At 35.7% G+C, this 20602-nt stretch overlaps 5 protein-coding genes across 6 annotated transcripts; 1 reads left to right on the top strand and 4 right to left on the bottom strand.

The window, feature by feature from the left end:
- Nucleotides 1-762: 762 nt before the first annotated feature.
- Nucleotides 763-2346, bottom strand: LOC126898100 (uncharacterized). Its single transcript, XM_050672049.1, has one exon. The coding sequence runs from the start codon at nt 2344-2346 to the stop codon at nt 763-765; it is 1584 nt and encodes a 527-aa protein (XP_050528006.1).
- Nucleotides 2347-4787: 2441 nt separating this feature from the next.
- On the bottom strand, nt 4788-5747 carry LOC126898101 (uncharacterized). Its single transcript, XM_050672050.1, has 2 exons — nt 5381-5747; nt 4788-5257 (listed from the first exon to the last, which is right to left on the bottom strand). The coding sequence occupies exons 1-2, from the start codon at nt 5745-5747 to the stop codon at nt 4788-4790; spliced, it is 837 nt and encodes a 278-aa protein (XP_050528007.1).
- Nucleotides 5748-6272: 525 nt separating this feature from the next.
- Nucleotides 6273-7280, bottom strand: LOC126898102 (uncharacterized). Its single transcript, XM_050672051.1, has one exon. The coding sequence runs from the start codon at nt 7278-7280 to the stop codon at nt 6273-6275; it is 1008 nt and encodes a 335-aa protein (XP_050528008.1).
- A 5344-nt stretch (nt 7281-12624) lies between these two features.
- LOC126897261 (uncharacterized) lies at nt 12625-14183 on the top strand. Of its 2 annotated transcripts, none has more exons than XM_050670751.1 (4): nt 12625-12933; nt 12995-13127; nt 13184-13465; nt 13526-14172. In XM_050670751.1, exons 1-4 carry the CDS (start codon nt 12640-12642, stop codon nt 14122-14124), a joined length of 1308 nt encoding a protein of 435 aa, XP_050526708.1. In that variant the 5' UTR covers nt 12625-12639; the 3' UTR covers nt 14125-14172. The 2 variants fall into 2 exon arrangements, with proteins under 2 accessions (XP_050526708.1, XP_050526707.1); XM_050670750.1 differs by having other exon boundaries at nt 12640-12933; nt 13553-14183.
- Nucleotides 14184-14739: 556 nt separating this feature from the next.
- Nucleotides 14740-15897, bottom strand: LOC126897278 (uncharacterized). The gene is made up of 2 exons (XM_050670779.1): nt 14999-15897; nt 14740-14929 (listed from the first exon to the last, which is right to left on the bottom strand). The coding sequence occupies exons 1-2, from the start codon at nt 15689-15691 to the stop codon at nt 14783-14785; spliced, it is 840 nt and encodes a 279-aa protein (XP_050526736.1). The 5' UTR covers nt 15692-15897; the 3' UTR covers nt 14740-14782.
- Between the last annotated feature and the right edge of the window lie 4705 nt (nt 15898-20602).

The following is a 20602-nucleotide window of genomic DNA, read 5'->3' on the forward strand; positions in this document are numbered from 1 at the left end:
TTAAGATTACATTTTAATGATGTTTTCTGATTTATAAATATTAACCTTGTATTAAGTTGTTATTGCTGTAATCTTAAAATATAAAAGGAGACATGACCACGAAATAAGTGATCAGTACTTATAGTGAACGTTACATTGTAGTATTGACTTTGACTCTTCCTATTGGTACTCTTCCAAGTGGCTGGAAACGGGCGTAGAATACCTGCTTCACCACATATGTGCGTCTGCTCTTATTTTTTATACAAATTTTGATAGTAATTCATTGATTTTCAAATAAAAACTTTTAGTAAAAACTCATTATAATTTATGAATGTATTAAAACTTTCATGGATTGTTTTGTTGCTTGAAGTGCTTGAGGATATATTCATGTTTACAGTTGAGTTCTGACGTTTCGGACTCATTGCAGAGTCCATCTTCAGAGTGATGGTTGCTAGTCGGTGGCTGCAACTATACTGGCGGCTTATTTTGATAACAGTCTGTTTTATAAAATTGATAACATCTGATTTTTGACTAACGTTGTTTGCCGTATCAGGGTTTTAAATAATGATAATGTTGTTGACCACATCTGGTTTTTGACTAATGTAGTTTACTGTATCCGGGTTTTTGACTAATGTTGCTGAACGTTTCGGGTTTTTGACTAATGTCGTTGACAACATCTCGATTTTTGACTAACGTTGTTTACGGCATTCTTGACATTTCGGTCTTCCTTTCCTACACCGGCAATTATTTGTTATGTTGATTGTTGCCTCTTCGTATATTGAATTATTTTCGCTGTTGTTGGTTAATTTCCTTTTTGTCTGGTGTATGATAGGTAACCCAAGTGTTGCAGATTTTCCATCCATCTTCTCTGTTAAAATTTTCCGGACATTTTTCGATTTCTATTGCTTCTTTGTACATCCGTTTGCCAAAATGAGGTTCTTTGTTAAGTATTTTTACTTTATCGAATTGTATGTCATGTCCTTTGTTTTTGGCATGTTCAGCTACTGCAGATTTTTCTGTTCTTTGGTACTCCACATCTTTTTCATGTTCTTTTATTCTTGTCGCAATAGCTCTTCCTGTTTGTCCAATATAAGATTTACCACATGAACATGGTATTTTATATACTCCTGGTGTTTTCATCTCTGGCAGTTTATCTTTCGGGTTTCGGAGTAGTGATCCTGCTACTGTGTTTGGTTTGAAAACGGTTCTTAATTTGAATTTTTGTGTGATTCTTGATATGCGGTCGGTAATTCCCTGTATGTACGGCAGTATTAATGTTCCTTTCTTTTCATCTTCATTATTTTCGTCATCCATGATACGCGTTGCATTTTTTCTTTTCTCTGCTTTTTTAATTGCCTTATTAATATTTTTAATTGTGTACCCATTATTCTTTAGTGCTTGTCGTAAGTATGTTTTTTCCTCATTCACATGGTTTTCATCAGCTATTCTGACAGCTCTTGTTGCCATTGTGTGTAATAATCCCATTTTCTGTGAGGGGCAATGGTGTGAATCGGCATGTAAATATCTATCTGTATGTGTACTTTTTCTATACACTCCTGTGCTGAATTTCCCATTAGGCTTTTTTTTTACCATTACATCTAGGAATGGCAATTTTCCGTTTTCCTCAGTTTCCATTGTGAACTGTATATTGGCGTGTATGCTGTTTAAGTGTTGCAGGAAAGATTGTAGTTTGTCCTCGCCGTGTTGCCATAAAACGAATGTGTCATCTACATATCGCAACCACATTTTTGGTTTTTGAGTATACGTGCTCATTGCTTCCGCTTCAAACCATTCCATAAATATGTTGGCAAATACTGGTGCTAGTCTTGATCCCATTGCCATTCCATCAGTTTGTTCATAGATAGTATCTTGGTATGTGAAAACTGTTGTTTTGGTGCATATTTCCAATAAGCTTTGTAGTTTTTCATCTATCCATTTTTTCTCTTTTATAATATTCAGTGTGTCCCTCACTGGCACCATCGTAAATAACGAAACAACATCGAAGCTGACGAGAATGTCTCGTTCTTCCCAATTTGCTTGTTGTAGTTTTTCCACAAAGTCCGTCGAGTTTTTCACATAAGAAGACGTTTTTCCTGTGTTAGTTTTCAGAATTCTTGCTAAGTGACCTTCTAAGTTATATGTAGGCGAGTTTATGGCACTGACTATAGGTCTGAGCGGCACATCATTCTTGTGTATTTTTGGGACTCCGTATATTCTTTGTAATCTTAGAACTGTCACTAGTAGTTGTTTTCGTTCTTTTCCATCTAGTATTGCTTTCTTTGTTTCATCATTAACTAGTTTGATTATTCGGTTCAGTGGATTTCTTTTAATGATTTTATACGGTCCTTCTTCCAGTAATTTCTTCATCTTGTTATTATATTCTGTGGTTTTCATGATTACTGTTGCGTTCCCTTTATCTGCTCTAAGTATTATGACATTGTTGTCGTTCCTTAAATTTTTGAGTGCAGTTAACTCATCTTTGTTGTAGTTTTGTTTTGGTAAGATTACTTCTCTTAGAATTTTTCAACTTTCTTGTCTGATGATTTCTTTCTCATGGTTTTCAAGTTGGTATAGCGAGTTTTCTATACTGCTTATAATGTCCTCCTTTGGGATTTTCTTTGGAACTAACGAAAAATTAAAAGCTTTTTCCAGAATAATTAGTTCATTATTAGTCAATTCCTTGTCAGTTAAATTGACAACTGCAGTTTTCTTGTTGGAGTTGTGGTTTGGCTTTTTTTTATTCTGGATTTTCCCTTCAAGCCTTTTGAATTTTTCTACTTTTTACTTTTTTTTTTTTTCATTATAATTTGTGTTCCTTTATATTAAAATAAAACACTATAGAAACACTTAAATTTTATTAAATCTTTCATCGCGTATATAAATAATAATTTAATTTTTAAATGATGCTTTTATCTATTATTCTTATATTAAATTAGTTTTAATTTAAAATATATATAATTCTACTTAAATTTCTCGTAATCTAAAAATTTTTTTACTTAGTCATTTAATTAGTTTGTTATATGTATTTGAACGTAATCAACTTAAATATTTATATCGAATTAAAACTTGAATTAACTAATTACTAAATTTATGGATAAGAAAATGATAAAATACATATACTCTAATCATCTTAATTGGTTAGTTTGTTACTCCATGTATTACCATTAGAGATGAGTCGTTCGCAAACGGACGGATCGCATTGAACAGGTCAAAATACTAAACGAAATGATTCAGATCGCCGAACCATAGTGATCCAGATCCCCTCTGAATACCTAATTTTTTCCCGTATAAATCACACTGAACCGATCGATCGCTTACCAAATATCAATGATAACATATTCATATGTCATTTATTTATACGACACATCCCTAATCCGAATCGCGAATCATACTTGCGATTCGCGAATCAAGAACCGTCAAAGAACCAAAATTTTACTGAATGTTCGATTCAATTGACTCAAAATACCTTTTAGATCTTTTAGATTTTTCACAGATTGTCAAAGTAATAACAATTGACCAAAAAATCACCAACAGTATAGGTACATTAAATAAAGGTGAAAAACTTAATAAATAAGTGTGGGTGAGTGGATCTTATAAATATAATATTTTTATTTTAATAAATTTTTTCTTTTCTCATTTTTTTTTTTTTTTATGCCACCAATATATATTTTTTTTAATTTAGTACTCTAATTAAAAAATTTTTAATTTTCACTGAGTATATATATTATATATTTTTTATCATTTATGATTTTTATTTTATTTTTTATTACTTTTTATTTTTTTATTTAACACCACACACTAGTACAATAATGTAACAATTGAAAATATATCAATAATTATAATATTTTTTCTGAAACTAATTGCTGGAAAAATAATTAAACAAACAAGAATCAAGTATAAAAGTAAAACTACAAATAATATTTCAACCAGAAAAAAAAACAACAAGCTATTTAAGCTGAACATTATAACTTCATAGTTGTTTTTCTTTATTATACATACATATCACAGCAGCACGTCAATTAAGTTTTATCACTGTTGCTTAACAATTTGATTTAGAAAAAAAAGTAAAAAATCAACTTATTACGAATGGACTGTATAATAAATCAGGCCCGATTGGACCAAATGTTAATACCAGGGTGAGAAATAATATCTCGAATACCTGATGATTAATAAGAAAGGATCTTTGTATTTAAATTTATACAGAAAGAAGACTGTGATTGTTGGCTCACATAAAAATAAGTTTATACAAATAACAATAAACAATTCAGTACAAAATGACAAATTTTATAATCAAAACATCCGTGTGGTATAACAATAATAAAAATAACAATAATGAATATAATGTGCTAATAATTTACATAAATGTAACAGTAACTGCCAAACGCACCAATCAGATTTTTGTATACAATTATTATATGCCAATGTTCATAGGCAAATATTTTAATCTAATGATTTGCAATTGAAAATATTAAACATAATCCGTGGAATTTAAATAAAATAATAAAAAACGTCATCCGTGTGACTTACAAAATAGAAAATGCCATCCGTGTGACTTACAAAATAAAAAATGCCATCCGTGTGACTTACAACAAAAAATTCAACTGTCTGAAAAAACAAAGAAGAGAAAAAAAAATGATACTAAATCTTATTAAAAACACATGTCGACCGGCAATGATAACCGGCCGACGACGCCCAGGGTCCGGGAGAGGAAGGGAGGATGAGTGGACAGAACTGAATAAGCGCGCTATCTAGTATTTTTAATCAGCGCGAACATCTCGCCTCCTTTGAAGCATTGTGCTTCAATACACTTAACAATCTGGCAATGGGCATATCTTGACAGCAGGTCGTTTCAGCTGGTTACCATTGGCTAGTCTTACCGTAACCACTCGAACTATCTTGTCCCTTTTCGGATGCACAGCTTCTATTCTTACCATAGGCCATTTTAATGATGGTGCATTATCTTCCTTTAAAATTGCTAATGATCCAATAGGAATAGGTTTTTTATCCTTCAACCACTTATTCTTCACCTGTAACGAAGACAAATATTCCATTCTCCATCTACACCAAAAGTCTTGCATTGTTTTTTGCATCAATGAGCATTTTCGTAGTCGATTTGCTGGTATATTCAAAAGATCCGGTTCTGGTATCACCTGAGCAGGTCCACCAATTAAAAAATGACTAGGTGTTAGAACATTAAAATCGCACGGATCTGAAGATAACGGTGTTAAGGGTCTTGAGTTCAAGCACGCTTCAACTTGAGCAAGTACGGTACACAACTCTTCAAAATTAAAACTCGTGCCCAAAATAGTGCGTACCAAATGATACTTACATGACTTGACGGCCGCTTCCCAAACGCCTCCAAAGTGCGGCGCTGATGGTGGTATAAAAATTCATTGTATACCTTCATCAAGCAGTTCATCATATACAGTTCTTCCAGATCTTTGTTTTGCATAATATTTGATTATTTCACGTCTAGTTCCCACGAAATTAGTGGTATTATCGTACCAAATATGAGATGGCAAACCACGTCGTGAAATGAAACGTCGTAAACAAGCCATGAAGGCATCGGCACTCAGATCGCTGACGGGTTCAAGATGTACAGCTTTAGTAGATAGACAAAGAAACACACTAACATAAGTCTTGATTAATGTGCTCTTACGTATTCCAACCTTAATCATAATAGGATCTGCGAAATCAATTCCAGTGTGCGTAAACGGCCGATTTGCGGTCACTCGCGCAGCTGGTAACTGCCCCATTAATGGTTGCATTGGAATGGGCTTCGCTCGAAAACATTTTACACACTTGTTAACGGTTATGCGTGCTATGTCTCTGCCTTTTAATGGCCAAAAATGTGCACGAATATTTGCAAGTAAACCTTGAGGACCGATATGTAGGAACTTCTAGGTAGGCTTCGAATATCATTTGAGTCACCCGATGATTGCGTGGTAGCAACGTTGGATGTTTCTGGTTCAAATCTAATTCAAAATGTTTCAAACGACCTCCAACTCGCAATATCCCTTTGTCAAGGAACGGCGATAAATTTTTTAACGGTCCCTTAGTTACGGAATTACCCTTGCTTAATTCTTGTATCTCTGCTGAAAAAGCCTGTTGCTGAGCAAATTTAATCCAGATATCACGTGAGTCATTAAGCTCAATAACACTAAGAGGACCTGTTCCTGGTTGAGGCGATGTAGGTTTCGCTCTACGACGGACCCAGGCAATAAACCGCTTCCATATGGCAGTCATGCGCAACAACTTGTGCCAGGTCGAAAAATATTGAAGTAACCTATTATCTACGGGAGCAGTCGTTGTGAGAGTAATTCCTCAGCATTTGAACACCATTTACGCAGGTGCATACCACCATTTCCTAATATTTTAGAAACCTCCTGATACAGGGTCTTTATATCCTCCATGCTGTCAGCACCGCTAAGGTAATCATCCATGTAAAAGTCTTGTAGTATTGATAAGCTTGCCTTAGGATATTTAGTAGAGCTGCCAAGTGCTAACTCCTGAAGAACTCTAGTGGCTAAAAACGAAGCGGGAACCGTCCAGTAAGTTACAGTATTAAGTACATAATGTTGTAAAGGCTTGTTAGGTGCATCGCGCCATAATATTCTTTGAAAATGTCGATCATTCTCATGGACGAGGACCTGACGGTACATCTTGGCAACATCTGCAGTAACCACGTACAAATAGTAACGGAAACGCAGCACTATATCGAAAAGCTCTTGTTGCACGACAGGACCGGTCATCAGAATATCATCCAGAGAATAATCAGTAGTGATTTTCATAGAAGCATCGAAAACAACTCGCAACTTGGTGATGCTACTTGAATCTTTATACACCACATGGTGAGGTATATAATAATAAGTACCGGGTGTTGCGACGGTATCTTCTATTTTCGACATGTTGCCCATCTCTTCATATTCCTTGAGAAACTTTTTATACTCTGATGCCAACTCTGAATTATTACACATTTTTTTCTCAAGTGTCAGGAATGGCTTAAGAGCCATATTCATTGAACCCCCAAGCAGTGATGGTTCTATTCGAAACGGTAGTCGAACGACAAAACGCCCATCCGCTAATCGACTATGAGTGTCTTGAAAATATCTTTCAAACGCTAACTCCTCCTCATGTTTCGACTGCCTGATTAATGGTTCTGAATTCATCCACGCAGTGGTTGTTCCTAGTGCACAGACGGTGGATACCTCGACAACGCTATGATCATCATCCTTTGACAAAGGGCCCGAAATTACCCAACCAAGAGCCGTATCGTACAACCAAGGCAAACCTTCTGGCATCACCAACGGCTGTGAACGAATTAGCTCATAGTATATCTCAGCGCCCAATAATAAATCTACTTCTGATGATATGTTGAATTCAGGATCCGTCAACGCATTTCATACATTGTCGGGTAGACTCCATCCACTAACATCAAAGGACTGTGACGGCAACGAGACCGTTATAGCTGGTATTATGTGACAACCAATAGTTTTACTGAAGGAAGAATGAACAGCGAAAAAAGATAAATTTGTCCATTGAGATGACCTTGTGTTAACCCCATTAATTCCACAGATTGGTAACATGGCATTTTTAACGTCCAAGTTTAAGCGCCTGGTCATTTTTTGTGTCAATATGTTGATTTGTGATCCATTGTCCAATATGGCGTGACATGAAAGCCTTTTACCGCGACTGTTCTGCACCATAACAACCGCAGTGGCTAATAAGACTTGGGTACTTGTACATGCATTGTGAACCGCAACAGAACTACCAGGTGCAGTCATTGAACTCGTAGAACTAGCTTGTGGTTGTTCTGATGGCACTAACACACTAGTAGGTGCTTCATCTGCTCTATTAGGAGTGGAAGTAGCATTCGTAGACTGGTACGGTAATCCATGCAACATAGAATTATGTTTCTTACCACAATGCCGACATAATTGTGATTTGCAATATCTTGTACCGTGACCCTTCTGCTTTACCTCGCTATATCTGTTAGTTAAAGACATAGATTTAAATTTAGGGGAGTGGTAAATCATATGAGTTTGTGAACAGATGAGACAAATTTTAACTCTTCTTTGTACCGATAACACAGTCGAACCACGGTTACTTGCCTTCGACATGTTTACCTGACGACCTTGACATACTAGTCCTTCAAACGACTCTAAGGAACTTGCACGTGTCTCTAGAAAATCATAAAGCATTTTAAACGTCACGTCGTCATTGGCCTTATGCGACAAATCTCAATTTTCCAGTGTAGCAAGATCCAATTTCTTCGTACAATCCCCACTAACAGATCATCCCAATGCTCAACCGGTCGTTTTAAAGAACGAAGAGCTTCCACATGCTTATCAAACGTCGATAAAAAGTTAGGATAAAAATCCTTTGAAGCTGAACTTGCTAAATTTTTCATTTCTAACAACGATCGAACATGGTAGTAGGGTGAAAATGGGAATCCTGGTTCCCCCCGCTTCACCTACCCACCATACAACAGTGGAAAAGGGGAGAAGGGTGGAGGGGGAGAAAATCCAACGTAAACTAACCTAAGAAGAACCTCTCCTCCTCCACCAAGTCTTATGAGAGAGGGGTAATGTAACTTAAGATAAACAAACCTATAGGTGGGGGAGGAGTGATGAAACACGACGTAAACTAACACAACTTGTCACGCGCCTAAATTATACTCGGCCATATATACATAATATCGGTTTTTTGACGAAAAAAAAAAAATGCATTTTCCAGGTAAGCTATGTTTACGGTGAAAAGTACAAATTTTAAACGTCGAATCCGCTATTTTGATATGCGACATTCTAATATCAAAAATCTATATAAATTATAAAATTTAGATTTGAAAATTATGTACAAATATTGTTTAGTAAAATATTTTCTAATTCTAAATCTTGGTCTTATAACATATAACTGATTAAAACATATAATATAAAACTAATAAATAATAAAAATAAACTTTAATTATAAAAAAACACAACTAAAAAAATATTATGGAAATTTATTATCAATTATTATTAAATAATCATCATTATTTCATTAATGTGTTTTTTTTTGCATCAGGAAAATGTTTTCTATAATCTTTGCTTAAAAAACTAGTTTTCATATCAAAACGTTTAAAAAAAAATTTTGAGTTTGCCTTAATGAACTTGTCAATAGTTTTACTTACAAAATGTTTTATATTTCTTGGCGGATTAATTTTTTTTAAGTCTTCACATTCATTAGTTTGTAATGATTTTACCATAAGTCTTTTTATTTCAACAGGTATTTAATCATCAAAAAATGCCATTGAGGCATTTTCAGGCGCATGATACCATAATTGGTTGCTAAATTTCTTAAGTGCTATTAAACCTACGGCATCGACAATTTTTGTGTATTCATAAACATTATTCATGCATTCTAAGTCCATACGAGGAGCTTCAATAGAATTATTTTCAGAATACCAGTATTTTAAATAAATTCTTACCAAAAATATACAAATATCACGAACACCAACCCGTTCGTCATTTGTTAGCTCGAAAGACTCTCGAAAAAGAAAATTTTTTAAACAATAAATGGCTTTTGCCATCCATCTGGCGTGATGAAAAGCTTCAAGAGATCTAATAGAAATATTTGTATAATGATCACCGCCAAGAAAAATAATTGCCAAATTAAGAAGTTCTCTATAGTCTTCTCTTGGTTGATTAATTTTTATTTTTTACATTATAAACAAAATTAATTTACTTTTTAAGCCGTTTAATTGTGTTTTAACCGTAATATTTTCTAAAACTGGATTTATTGTACAGTCTTTAATCTGTGCCCAACTTTTTTTAAATTTTTTAAACAATGGTATATTTGGTCCACTAGATAAAGCAATTTTATAAAAGGTCCCTTTCGAGGTATTGCTCTAAAATAATATAAGCATCTTGTAATCTCCCCATATTAGAGGCTGTTGTGTCGCAACAAATAGCCTGAACTTTATTTTCAATATACCATTCTACTAATAAACTATGAATTGCTGAAGTTTGTTCTCTTCCTGTACTTGATTTAATAAAAGGAACGCCAAGAAGTTGCTCATTACCATTGAAACTTATAAGTACAGGTAGCCTATCAATTTTTACATTACTAGTTAGTGATGGCAATAATTTGCCATCGAAATGAACAGTAACTGATCTAATATTTTTTTCATGAAACTTCTCAAAAATTTTTTGTGCGTGTTCGGTCCTTAGAAGTTCACGACAACGGTGAATAGAAGTTCGGTTAATAACCAACTCACTAGGATCTAAATTTAGAGCCTCTATAGTTGCTATTAACAAGTGTACGGCATCTCTATCACTTACNCAAGTGTACGGCATTTCTATCACTTACTTTACATTTGTCAAAAGCGGCAACAAGTTTTGATGTAATAAACTGTCGTTTGCCTCTTTTTCTTTTAAACAGGAATTGTGCCATTGTGTGCCAGATGGCTGTATTCATGATTACACTATAGCACTTGAGATTAATACAGCAGATGGCCCAACGCGGCGGCGATGTCGCCGTCAATTACATTAATTGTTAATATACGAGCTATAAGTTTGACCGTTATTGGTATTGTGAATAATAAATCAGTATTTTTTTTTTTGTCGACAATATATAATAATGACGACTGTTAGAGTTTTCTTATAGCAAAACACATTCTTAAATAAACACTACTACTACCGACGTCGTCGGCGGCGACGACGACTTAATCACTTGAATATATATATTATAATGTTTATAATACTATTATAATCTGTATTATACTTATCGATTAATGTCGTACATATATTTTGTCTGAATTATTACTGGTATCCCTCCCATTGTTATAAATTATTACTGTATTTAACAACTGTAATTAATTATTATTAATAAAATAATAGCTTCGACTGGACGGATTGCATTCTTCATTCGTCAACGCATTAGAGACGGCAGACGGCCATAATTTTTACAAAGGCATCTGTTTTAAATCCTAATGACTTATATGTGTAAACATTTCACTTTAATTTTCACGCTATTATAAATAACGATTCAATTTATCAGCTAATTTTCTTGGGTGACGTTTATAAAAAAAAAAAAATATAATGTAACAAGTGCTGTATAACATGTAGAAAGATGAATATTTTTTCTCAGATCACTTGATATACTTTGGTCATTTTGATCGTGATATACCGAGCTGGTTGTCAAACTCGGTGAAATCACAGCTGTTCGGCCTATTAAATATAATCTCAAATTGGAGGCCTCTTACCATATACCACGATCAAAGCACCGCCCGAGGACCGTGCCTTCAAGACACGGGCTAGGGCGTTGTTGTCCGACACGGATATTGTAGGTGCTGTCAATGACGATTTAGAGATTATGCTCGCTGAGGAAGATGTGTACTCGGATAGGGGTAGCGTATTCACGCTAGCACATATCGACGGTCTCATGCTCAGCGTATACAAGTATACGCCCCTCGCTGGCTCATCATATATTCCGGTCCCACCCGAAATTTTACATAGAAAGGCAATCATCAACCCACAAAACATCGATCAGTCCAGTTTCAAGTGGCCCATTTTGGCGAGACACGTTGGCGTTAATAATAATACGCGTGTTAATCAAAAATATTTTAACGAGGAATACAGGTATAATTTCATGGGGTTGACGTTCCCCACACCTGTGTCACAAATTAAAATATTTGAACGACGTAACCCTAACGTGTCCGTTAACGTGTATGGCTTGGAACTGGACAACGTTAAGATGAAGTGGTCGGTGTATCCGCTAAGAGTCACCGACCAAGAACAACAGAATCATTTTGACCTGTTGTACATCGGTGACTCTGACGAGTATCATTACGCGTACATTTCAGATTTGTCGAGACTCGTACGCAGCCAAAAAACTCAACATCTTGGCCGCATATACACTTGTAAATGTTGTTTCACCAGCTTTGATGATATGCCTAAAAAGTATATTCTTCGGGGTCAACAAGCGTTGGAGCAACACAAGTTGATATGCGGTAAGAATAAACCAATTTTACCCGTTATGCCGGCAGAGGGTAGTAAGGTCGCTTATGACGTGTGGATAAAGACGGGCGTATACCCTTACGAGTACACTGATAGTTGGGCTAAATCGGACGAAACGGTACTACCACTCCGCGACGCTTTCTATAGTCAATTGAATGAGTCGAATATCCATGACGACGACTATAGACACGCCACAGAGGTGTGGAACCGTTTCGACTGCTCAACTCTCGGTGAGTACAGCGACCTATATCTTAAGATCAACGTGTTGTTGTAGGCTAATGTGTTTGAGAACTTCCGCGACATCTGTACTTCAACATACAATTTGGACCCGGCGCACTATTACACCGCACCGTTTTAGCTTCGATTGTATGTTGAAATACACCAGGATGAAGCTGGAGCTCTTGAACGACTACGACATGCTACTGATGTTGGAACAGAGCATTCGTGGTGGGCTAGTGCAGGCCGTCAAGCACTATGCAAAGGCCAACAATCTTAAGACATCCGATTACGATCCGTCAATACCAGACTCATGGATCGTATACCAAGACTGTAAGTAATCTATTTATATTATATATTTATATATTCGTATATATAAACGCGCAATATTTGAGCGGGGGTTTAATAACGTTTAATGTTTACAGGCAATAACCTTTACGGGTGGGCTATGAGTCAGCCCATGCCGTACGGTGGCTTCCGGTGGTATAAAGGAGCAGACCCTCTGGCTAACATCCAATCGTTGTCGGACACTGTTAATACGGGGCGTATATATGAAGTGGACGTATCGTATCCACAAGAGCTGCATGACGAGCACAACGACTTGCCGTTCTTGCCTGTCAACGATGTACCGCCGGGTTCCAAAGAGACCAAACTCATGGCCACTTTGAAACCCAAACAGCGGTACGTCGTACATTACGTTAATCTTAAACAGGCGATCGCACACGGACTGCAAGTCGATAAAGTATGTATAGTTAACCTATAAACTATAAGCGATGATACTAATATAAATATTTGTACTGCAGGTGCACCGCGTTTTAGAGTTTCAACAAAGTGCTTGGTTGAAACCATACATTGAGTTGAACACTGAAATGCGGAAAAAGGCGGCAAATGCTTTTGAAATTGCATTTTTCAAACTAATGAACAATGCCGTCTTTGGTAAGTGCATGCTCAATGCTAAAGTGGGTTATTCGATAATTTTTTACATTTTATAGGGAAAACAATGGAGAACATGCGGAAACGCATCCGTATTGAGCTAATCTCCAGTCCCGAACGTCTAAGCAAGCTCGTAAACCAACCAACCTTCAACGACTGTATCAAATACGGTGAAAGGTTGTGCGCCGTCATAATGGACACAAAGATGGTCAAGTTTATCAAACCAATATACGTCGGTTTAGCAGTGCTTGACATTAGCAAGACGCTAATGTACAAGTACTTCTACGACGTATTGAAACCACATTATGGCAGTGCAATCGAATTGGTTTACATGGATACTGGTGAGTACAACCGTACAGTAGAAATATTTTTTATATTTATATATTTTTAATTTTTCTCAGACTCCTTCATATACCTGCTCAGAGTAGGCGACTTCTACCAGGATTTAGCTGGTAGCCCCGATTTACTGGTGCACGTGGACGCATCTAGCCTGCCCAAGGATCACCCTTGCTACTCCACCGATAGAAAGAAGATGCCCGGCTTGTTTTCAGACGAGACCAGTGGCCTCACTCTCTTTGAGATCGCTGCACTTCGATCAAAGTGCTACGCATTTGACATGGAAGGCAGCGAACTCATAAAGTCTAAGGGGATCCGCGGACACGTCGTTCGGAACCATCTGTCTTTGGACGATTACAAACGGTGTTTGTTTGAAGACGATGGCGACGATGGTGACGATGCGTCAAAACGAGCATTGGCTGGAGAGAATGCCCGTGCGGTCATCGGAGTGATACATGGTGGTGAGTGTCCACCGACATTATCGTTACCCTACACTCCGTACCGACAGAACGTGTCAATCCGTTCGTTTGAGCACGAGGTACGGACTTTACGTACAACCAAGTTGGCGCTTAACCGTTTTGATGATAAGCGCTACACGCTCAACAACAGAATCGACACGTTGGTCCACGGGCATTATGCTATACCGCCACCGGAAGACCTATAGTTTTTAAGTTCTTATCATTGTAAAAAAAATATCGTCAAGAATTGAAAATTTTTTTTGTAAATATACATGTATGTAAGTAGTTTTAAAACATTTTTTTAATGTAACATAATGTAGTAAGAAATTGTTTTTTTTTCTAAAAAAATATATGTATATGCGTGTATATATCTGTAAATATATATATATATATACTACATCGTTTTTTTTTCTCTTCTATACAGTACAATAGTTGTACGTGTAAGATGCCATAGTATTTAAACTATAGTTACATAATGGGATGTCACATTTTGATGGTAAGGTATTATCCACCAAAACTCTAAGAATACCTTACTGTAGTTTACATGTATCATACAACTAGGTTTTTGAGCATGTTTTAACCTTTCTGAAGAATTAAAAAGAAGAAAAAATGATTTGAGTTTTATAGAAACATAGTTTTTTTTTTCATATGATAGAAATAAAATCCTAGATAATAATCATTATTTTAAACATTATTATTTAAACGTATTTATAGTCTTTGTATCCATTATAATTTTAAATACAAGTTACGTTAAAAACGAGATTTTCACTATGTCTCACTATATAATAATAACAGCACATGTCAATGCAACATACGTTTATTTTAAACAATTTTTTTTTTTTTTTTTTAAATTATATACATGTTTTAGATACTTGTCGACAGATAGCTATTACTAACAACTACTGTTGGTATTTCTTGGTTATTTGTATTTGATGGTATGATTGGTTCCGACTGTATATCATCGGCCAGCGACCCAAAAAATGTCGAGCATACGTTTTCTCCGTTAGAAGACTGAAAAAATTATTTATATTTATTAATTACGTTCTACTCAGTTAGAAAAAAAAAAAAAATGTAATTCACCATTTCTTTAGTATATTCTTCCAGCATCGTCCACCGTTGTTCCAACTGCTGGCTCGCAAATTGTTTTATTTGGCTTATGTAGCTCAGATCGCTATTGGGTAAACTATTTCTAATCGTATAATCCGAAACCGCATTGATCAACATACATTTGTTTTCCACATTTACTTCATACTGAGATTTCATATATTGAGCCATCTGTTCCAACTGTTGTAGAACCAATGGTTGAATTACAGTCATCTTTTGATTGATAGTCTCAAAGATACAACATTCCAAAGCGCTGAGTTTTAAAATGTCTGATTGGGTGAGTAACACTCGGCATTCATCTTGTGCTTGTGATTCAAAGACTAGCGAAGACTCTCCTTGAAACGTAGTCTTTGAGAGTGTGACGTATTCATCCTTGAGTAAAATAATCTTTTGTCTTGATACAGGGTCGAAAATTAGCGACAGAATATTACCCATCAACGTATAAATCCGTTGTAGGAAATCTATCGTTATAAGTATGTAACGGGTTGACGATAGTAAACGAATAGTTACGTTAAATCGATCTTTTGGATCCAATCCTATCTGAACGAATTTACGAGGATTGAAATTCAAAACGTAATCAGTGCAATCGATTAATTCACTGTGAGGTTGGGGTTTAGCAAATGTTTGTTTGTTATAGAATTTGGCAATTGTAGCGAGAGAACCAGCCATTCTTAAAGTATACAAATATCGACTTAACACATTACCAACAAGTTAAAGTAACGTCTGTTTATATAGAAAATCTTATAACGATTAGAGCGCTATGCTTACACCACGGTGAAGTTATTAACTAATTTAAACCCAATAGTAATTAATAGTCAAATTTTCGTCGTTAGATATGATACAAACAGTTGTAAACACAAGCAGACGGGGTTCAAACAGGATGAACAGGGATTTGAATGCGTTCAGACAGGTTTTAACATGTTCAGACTTGTTTAATCGAGATTATAAGAATCCAGGATACACTGTTCGGTAACTCAACACAGTGTCCCTACTATTTTTATAAACAGCCTACTACATACCATACATAGTACAACGTGCATCAAATACCATAGCGTATACTAAATTTGTTATTTAATGTGTAAAACTCTTCTTTGTACTGCGTAGTACTACAGAATTTTATTTAATATTCATTATACACAAAGGCATAAAGTGTAGATAAATACGACAATAAAATAAAAAATAGTATATTTTATTGAATTTTAAATCTTACAAGTTTATGATAATAAGTTTTTTTTTTATTTTTTTTATATAAATAAGTTTAAAAAACAAGGCAAAATATTAACAAATTACTGAAAATCAAACAAATATGCATTTCCACTTTTGCCTCTATATAATAAATGTAATTTGTTATCATCATTGTTGATATTGTAAGCTTCGATTTCTTCATTAGTTAATTTCAATCTCGGGATAAACACATTCATATTGTTGAATAGACAACCAACAACGACAACCCCATTTCGTGTGCTTGTATTTTTCATAGATATGATTTTGTATGGCGTGTGTTCCTCCAAATCACTTAATTTTGAATATCTTTTTAATGCACTCTGATCGTTCAACTGTTTCTTTANTCATTAACTCTGATCATTCAACTGTTTCTTTAATTGCTCCATTCAAAATAAAAAAATAATAAATATTTAACAACTCTAAACATAACTAGTAACCAAAGTCAGTAGAAAACAGTTTAAATGAAAAATATATATAAATGTATTACTTACTTTATTTTATATCAAAAGTCTTAGAAATTCTTTANTATATCAAAAGTGATAGAAATTCTTTAGGACAACAAATGGTTTTTGGTATAATCGCTTTAGAAAAGATAATGAGTGAATGATCCTGAAATTGATGTGCCGTTCTTTTATAGGGGTCAAAGATCTTGTTTAGACAAGTTTTGGTTGGTTTAAACAGGTACAACACAAACAATGACGGAAATATGCTTACCTAAGCGTCTGGTAGACGGTAATAAAATTCCATAACGACAAACGTTGCCATTGTTCTCATAAAACGCGTAGGCGTGAAAAAAGACAACGTTGCCATTTTTCTCATAAAATGCATACGGCAGTGACCATTAATATATTGTAACATCTTTGGAATTATGCTGACCTAAGCGTCTGGCATCCGATGATAAGATTCACACGACAATAATCATTAGTGTGCGGTGACCTCTTTTATATTTGAAATATGCTGACCTAAGAGTCTGGTAACCGATGATAACATTCTTAGAATTTATTATGCCATAACATGACATGTGTGACCTTGACATTACCCCCACCATCGAGAAACAACGCCCCTCCCCCCAGACCACGCCCACCCCCAGTGGATGGTTAGGTGAAGGGGTGAGGCGGGGGGTCTAGAACTCTCTATTTTACCCTACTTACATTATAAGTACATCTTTCATTTGACATACTTTTTATTAAAATTGGACAATTTCCTCTTATATAGGGGGCGTTCAAAACTTAAAATATTGTAAAAAACATAGATCTTTTTCAACTGAACTTTTGAAAATGTTCCGGAAATACTGCGTCCTTTAAACATATATCAAATCAAAGGTTATGTTATATACTATCAAATGAAAAAAAAAAATTTGTCCCGACATCTTATCTTCTATGTGCAAATGGCTGTCGAAAATTTAAAAAAAAATGTAATGTTTGCGATAAAAATTACCTTTTATTGGGATGTTTTTTGTACTTAAAACTGCCATAACTTTTTCAAAAATGAACAAATAAAAATAATATTTTTTTGTATTGAAACCTTAGATATTTTCCTTTCATTTGATATAATTTTTTTTGAAAATCTAACGCTTATTTTGCTCACTGCGAGGTTTTAAAATAGTAACTTTTTTACAAAAAATAACTTTTTCAACTTAATTTTTGAAAACGTTCCGGAAATACTGCGTCCTTTAAACATATATAAAATTAAAGCTTATTTTATGTACTACAAAATGAAAAAAAAAAATTTGTCCCGACAATCTATCTTCTATACGCAAATGGCTACCATATTGAAAAATATACTATTTTTGTATGATAATTATGGGTTTTGTATTTTATTTTAATAGAAGTTGATGTTGCTTTTGCAATTATCCATCAATTTTTTAAAATTAAACACTATCTACAGATTTGCATCGAAGCGTTTCTTATGATAGTGATTTTAATCACTGTCAGATTAAATCTATACTGGACCCTACTATGCAATGTCTCCACTATGCCGCGACCCCACTGTGCTACCGTTTTTTAATTTGCACATTGCAATAAATTTACTTTGTTCATTGAATCATTTGTTTTCACTGAACATCCACCCTCATTTTACCTTTTTAGCACATATACACTCCACTATCACAAGTCATGTATAATAAGTAACTAACTGAACAAAGGTCACAGGTAAGATAGTTAGTGCACTGGAATTAGCTAGCTTGCACACTGTACAAAATTTATTACTTTTAATTGCATGATACTTGACTCTATAATTGTATTTTAGCTTATTTGTTCCTAGTCCTCCCTCTCCCTTCACTTCCTGCACCTTCCTCTACAAACAAATCAGATAATTATCCTTAAAAAATCAATTGACCGAACGGCTTTCCTCTTGTCGTCTATGTATGAATAGGAGATCGTTAATAGTTCAGTCCTGTTTCTAACAGTCAATGAACCCCAACAGAGATAAAATGTATGGACCAAAGGTATCACCGGATGGAACAATGACATTAGGTGTCGAAAATATCTTTCTCGATAGAGGAACAATTAATGTTTTAGATGAAAATTTCCCGCTGACTATGAGTGTTGTGGATTAACTGTTTTCAAAAAATCCTGGTGTTTAATCCGAATCGGATTTGCATGCGTACAAAATGATTCTCGGTAAAACCGTTGTGCATTTAAATAAAGACAGAACATTAAAAAAAGGAGGTCAAAAGTATGTAAACACCATTAAACCATTGTTTGATAACGTTGATGGTGGTAACACAAACAATTCCTTAACATTGTTTGAAAGCAGCAGCAGCAGCAACATCAGTGACACATCCATTATCGGTGCGGGTCTACAATTGAGATTGAACAACAAGAAAAAAGATTACGTGTACTGGAACGACCCCAATGAGCTCATGGAACGTTTACGTTTATTGATATGAGTCCGGTCGGCTGGCAACATTGGAGTTTCACCAAAAATTGTTTCTATATTGGAAGAGCTACTGGAAGCCGGTTACATTGAACAGATACCAGCGGCGTTATGAATAAGAACATTGCTAACGAACTCCACCGGCAGGCCCGTAGGACGTATACCCGTGCCCGGATAAATATTAAGGGTCTCGATGATATATGGCTCGCTAACCTCGTGGAAATGCGTGCATACCCTGATCGACGACATCGGTATATTTTAACGTGCGTCGATGGATTTTCAAAATACGAGTGGGCCGTCACGTTAAAAAATAATACGGCCGACGAAGTTGCCGAAGCCATGAACGGAATACTGAAACAAGGTCGTCATCCTAAGCTTTTACAAACGGACAATGGTAAAGAATTCTACAACAAACAATTTCAAAAACTAATGTCACAATACGTAATCAATCACTACTCTACTTATTCCACGATAAAAGCGTGTCTAGTGGAACGTTTTTACCGCACGCTGAAAAACGCTGTGTGGCGCGACTTTAGTGCACGTGGCTCGTACAAATGGGTGAATCAATAACGTGCGTAAACATAGAACAATCGGAATGACACCGGTGCAAGCGGTGAACAACCCAGACCTGGTCCGAATTAAGTTGCGTCAAATACCGGATAATTTACCGGTGAAATTTCGTGTGGGCGACAAGGTGCGAAACAGCGTACATAAATCAGTGTTTGATAAGGGTTACTTACCAAACTGGAGCACCGAACTGTTTACCGTAGTCAAGGTTAGGCAAACAGTACCGCCAACATACTATTTAGAAGACTATCAGAGAAATCCAATACCTGGTTTGTTTTACACCGAAGAGCTGAATAAAACCAGTTATCCGGACATGTATTTAGTCGAACAAGTGTTGTGAATACGAGGGGACCAGTGCTTCGTTAAATGGTTAGGAGTTGGTCCAGAGCACAATTAATGGATATCGTAAACCAATATCTCACGTCAATGATTGTCGATATACAAGGTATTGTAGCAGCCGACCGATCGTTTTTGGTCAAGGAACTGACTGTCATTGCCATAGACTGTACTTCTTTCGCTATTTGGATGTTCAAACATCCAAAAAATATCGAGGGCGATGCTAAAACAAACTTTTGGTTGAAAAAATAACTACATGAGTAGGGTAATTTAGGGGATTCTAGGCCCCCCGCCTCACCACTTCACCTACCAACCCACCGATGGGTGGGCGTGGTCGGGGGGGAGGGGCGTGTCACACAGTGGGCGTGGTCTCTCGATGGTGGGGGGTAATGTCAAGGTCATATAGTGGGCGTGGTCTCTCGATGGTGGGGGTAATGTCAAGGTAANGTCTCTCGATGGTGGGGGTAATGTCAAGGTAACATATTGTAGTACATATCGATGGTGGGGGTATTGACCGTGGTCAAGGTCACACAGTGGGCGTGGTCTTTCGATGGTGGTGGAAAGGAAGGATTGGAT

Source organism: Daktulosphaira vitifoliae, unplaced genomic scaffold (assembly GCF_025091365.1).
Source record: "Daktulosphaira vitifoliae isolate Bord-2020 unplaced genomic scaffold, ASM2509136v1 Scaffold_2, whole genome shotgun sequence".
NCBI lineage: Eukaryota > Metazoa > Arthropoda > Insecta > Hemiptera > Phylloxeridae > Daktulosphaira > Daktulosphaira vitifoliae.